The 3,248-nt window shown below is 39.1% G+C and overlaps 1 gene segment (V, D, J or C); it reads left to right on the top strand.

Annotated features, from left to right (window-relative positions):
- Positions 1-886: 886 nt before the first annotated feature.
- LOC124851421 lies at positions 887-2,333 on the top strand (the record flags this gene model as incomplete). The annotated part of the segment is given in 3 exon segments: positions 887-1,162; positions 1,818-1,929; positions 2,017-2,333. Coding segments are annotated over 3 exon segments (705 nt in total), but the record flags the coding sequence as incomplete, so codon positions are not given.
- Positions 2,334-3,248: the final 915 nt, after the last annotated feature.

The following is a 3,248-nucleotide window of genomic DNA, read 5'->3' on the forward strand; positions in this document are numbered from 1 at the left end:
GCAGAGAACCATGGCCTCAGAGTTAAAGGTGCTGACCGTCATCCCAGCTGCAATCCATCCCAGAACACATGCAGGTCACAATCTGATGAAGCCAACAGAACCATATCATCTGCAAACAGCAAAGAGGAAGTTCTGAGTCCCCCAAACTGGACACAGTCCTCCCCCTGGCTGCATCTTGAACTCATGTGAATCACAAACAGGGCTGGAGAAGAGGGACCTTGGCCTGTAGGTCAATGCTCAGTTGGAGTTCCTCCCCAGAACACAGGAGACACAATTATCACTTCATATTATACAAGGACGGGATTGCTCGTAGCAATGGACCTAGAATCTGTATTCCCATTGATAATCGTAAATTTGTCCAAATCAATAATCATTGCATTTCTGAAATGTCAAAACAATACATATGTGCCTTAATTGTTTACTGTCAAAGCAGAGCTAATGGTTTAATCAGCCTTACAATGTGATTTCAATGTGTTAAAATTGTAAAAAAATGAGATCAAAATACATCATATTTTATAGTAAGCAGAGGTGATTCCCTGTCATGTTTTCCCAGAGCTGATCTAATAACACTGAGCAGCCTATTCTATTCTATTACCCCCAGTGACACCATCACTGATGATTCGTATATTTGATTCTATGCAAACTCAGAGACCTTCCTTGTTACTCAACTATAAAAACTTCCCAACAGACTGACAGGGGAGTTGACGGCACGTCAGATTCACCATTAACCATGTTTCCTGTAGCTGTGCTGCTGCTGTTGGCAGCTGGATCATGTGAGTCTCCCTGGATTTGTCAGAGAGCCACCACTTTTTCTTTTGCAGGACAACTTCATGATTTATGACAAAACATTCTTCTTTTAACAGATGTGAAGTGTGAACGGTTGACGCAGCCAGCCTCTGTGACTGTGCAGCCAGGTCAACCTCTGACCATCAGCTGCCAGGTCTCTTATTCTCTCAGCAGCTACTACACAGCTTGGATCAGACAGCCTGCAGGAAAAGGACTGGAGTGGATTGGAATGAAACATGGTGGAGGGACCACATTCTTTAAAGATTCATTAAAGAACAAGTTCAGTATCGACGTAGACACTTCCAGCAACACAGTGACTCTAAAGGGACAGAACGTGCAGCCTGGAGACACTGCTGTGTATTACTGTGCCAGAGACACACAATGATACAAACCATCAGCCGACCTGAACAAAAACCCCTCAGTGCCTGAACACTAGTTACATGAAGCCACCAGAGGAGGAGCCCAAAGACTACTGGTGATTTCAGACCAGTTCACTGTTACTGTAAAGAGGAATCAGACATGGGTCATAACGTCATTTAACAGTAACTATTTATACCACTTTAATACTCTGACATCACAGTGACTGACATGTCAGTGTGTATAATTTGAGTCTATGAGGAATAATAAAAAAAATACAAGAAATTGTGTTTTCTGATTTGTCTCAAAATCAATTAGTTTCTCTAAGATTTTTTGTTTTTACAAAATTGATATAAAGATTAATAAAGATAATAAAGTTTCAGTGATGTTTGAGAAGTAAAAATTACAATTGATGACAAATTACCATAATTTACTTTCATTTGTAACTAATAGAGACAAAATTATATATATATATTTTTATATATATATATATATAACACACACACACATGTAAATATATTTATATAAATCATTTTGTAACTAATATCATAATATAATGAACAAAAAGTTAAAAAGAGTAAAATAGGAAATGAGATAAAATCCCTTCAGCTGATCGATACATTTTCATCATTGTGAGGAGGAGTCAATGCAAATCATGACCTCCTCCATCTGTATTAATCTCCCTTCAAACTGATGACAAACCAAACCACCAACCAGACGTTCAACAAACGACCATGATGACTTTAACTAAATGTCTCACATTTCTGCTGCTGTCAGCCATTTCTGGTGAATTCCAAACCTCTGCACTCTTCGTCTTTGTCGTCCAGGCTCATGTTCGGCTCTGTCCTATAACCAAACTGATTTTCTCCTCAGGTGTTTGCAGTCAGACTCTGACTGAATCTGAACCGGCGGTGAAGCAGCCCGGAGAATCCCACAAACTGACGTGTACATATGCAGGGATATCTGATGACTCTGCTGATATCAGCTGGATCAGACAAGCTGAAGGAAAAGGCCTGGAGTGGGTTGCCCACATTTCTGCTCCGTCAGGCAGCTCTAAATATTATTCAGGATCTGTCAAGAATTGCTTCACAATTTCCAGAAACAACAACATGGACCAGGTGTATCTGCACATGAGCAGCCTGACGACTGAAGACTCTGCTGTTTATTATTGTGCTCGAGATCCACAGTAACACAGGAAGCCACAGAGCTGTACACAAAGCACTGCATCTGTCACTGTGTCACTCATTGAGTATTTAAATATCCTCCTCTTCCAACACTGAAAATAATTGAAGCTCCCCCATCAGATTGAGAGATATGTGTAAACCATGGCTTTCTACATAAATGACAGTTGGCGTTAGATTTTACATGAAAAATATATAGCTGAGTGGTTATAGGGCTCTCACAACATGACCACAAATATATATCCACTACTTTCCTCCAGTTCCTGTCTGTCGTCACTGTCTCTTACAAATAAAAGCATAAAAAAATACAAATAAAACCCAAATAAATAGTATAAAATCCATAAAAAGCAGTATAATGAAAAATGTTAATTTACTAACTTATAACTAGAAGTATAATTTTGTTGATTGGGATTTAAGTTGTTTTGAATCTTACCCACTGCTGATGACATGGGTCCCATTGCAGGAAACAGTGTTTGGGTTTTCTGGTATTTAGGGAACAGATTTTTATGAATGATCAGTGAAACAGTGAACTAAAAGTGAACTATAAATGTGTTTAATTTGTCGCGGCTTGATTGAATTAAAGCGTACTGTGCCTTGGCTTGTGGTTAATTGTTTGTTCCTGAATACAGCTCATTTATTTTATTCAGGACAATACTTAATGAATCTAAATATGACCACACACATACATGCACCATCTCAGAGCAAAATGTTGCCCCTCAGATATCTGTGCTAGAGGGAACTAACAGAGGTAAACGTTCTCTCCTCTTGAAAAGTCCAAGATATTTACCTGGTGCCCACAATATTTCATATCGTGCAACTAAACACACAAATATAAACCTGCTGCGATGAGCTGTTTTCACTCAGAAATGTATTTGCTGAGCAGCAGAGGAGTGAAGGTACAACAAATGGTATTTGTTTCCATGT

Source organism: Hippoglossus stenolepis, unplaced genomic scaffold (genome assembly GCF_022539355.2).
Source record: "Hippoglossus stenolepis isolate QCI-W04-F060 unplaced genomic scaffold, HSTE1.2 HiC_scaffold_26, whole genome shotgun sequence".
NCBI classification, from domain to species: domain Eukaryota; kingdom Metazoa; phylum Chordata; class Actinopteri; order Pleuronectiformes; family Pleuronectidae; genus Hippoglossus; species Hippoglossus stenolepis.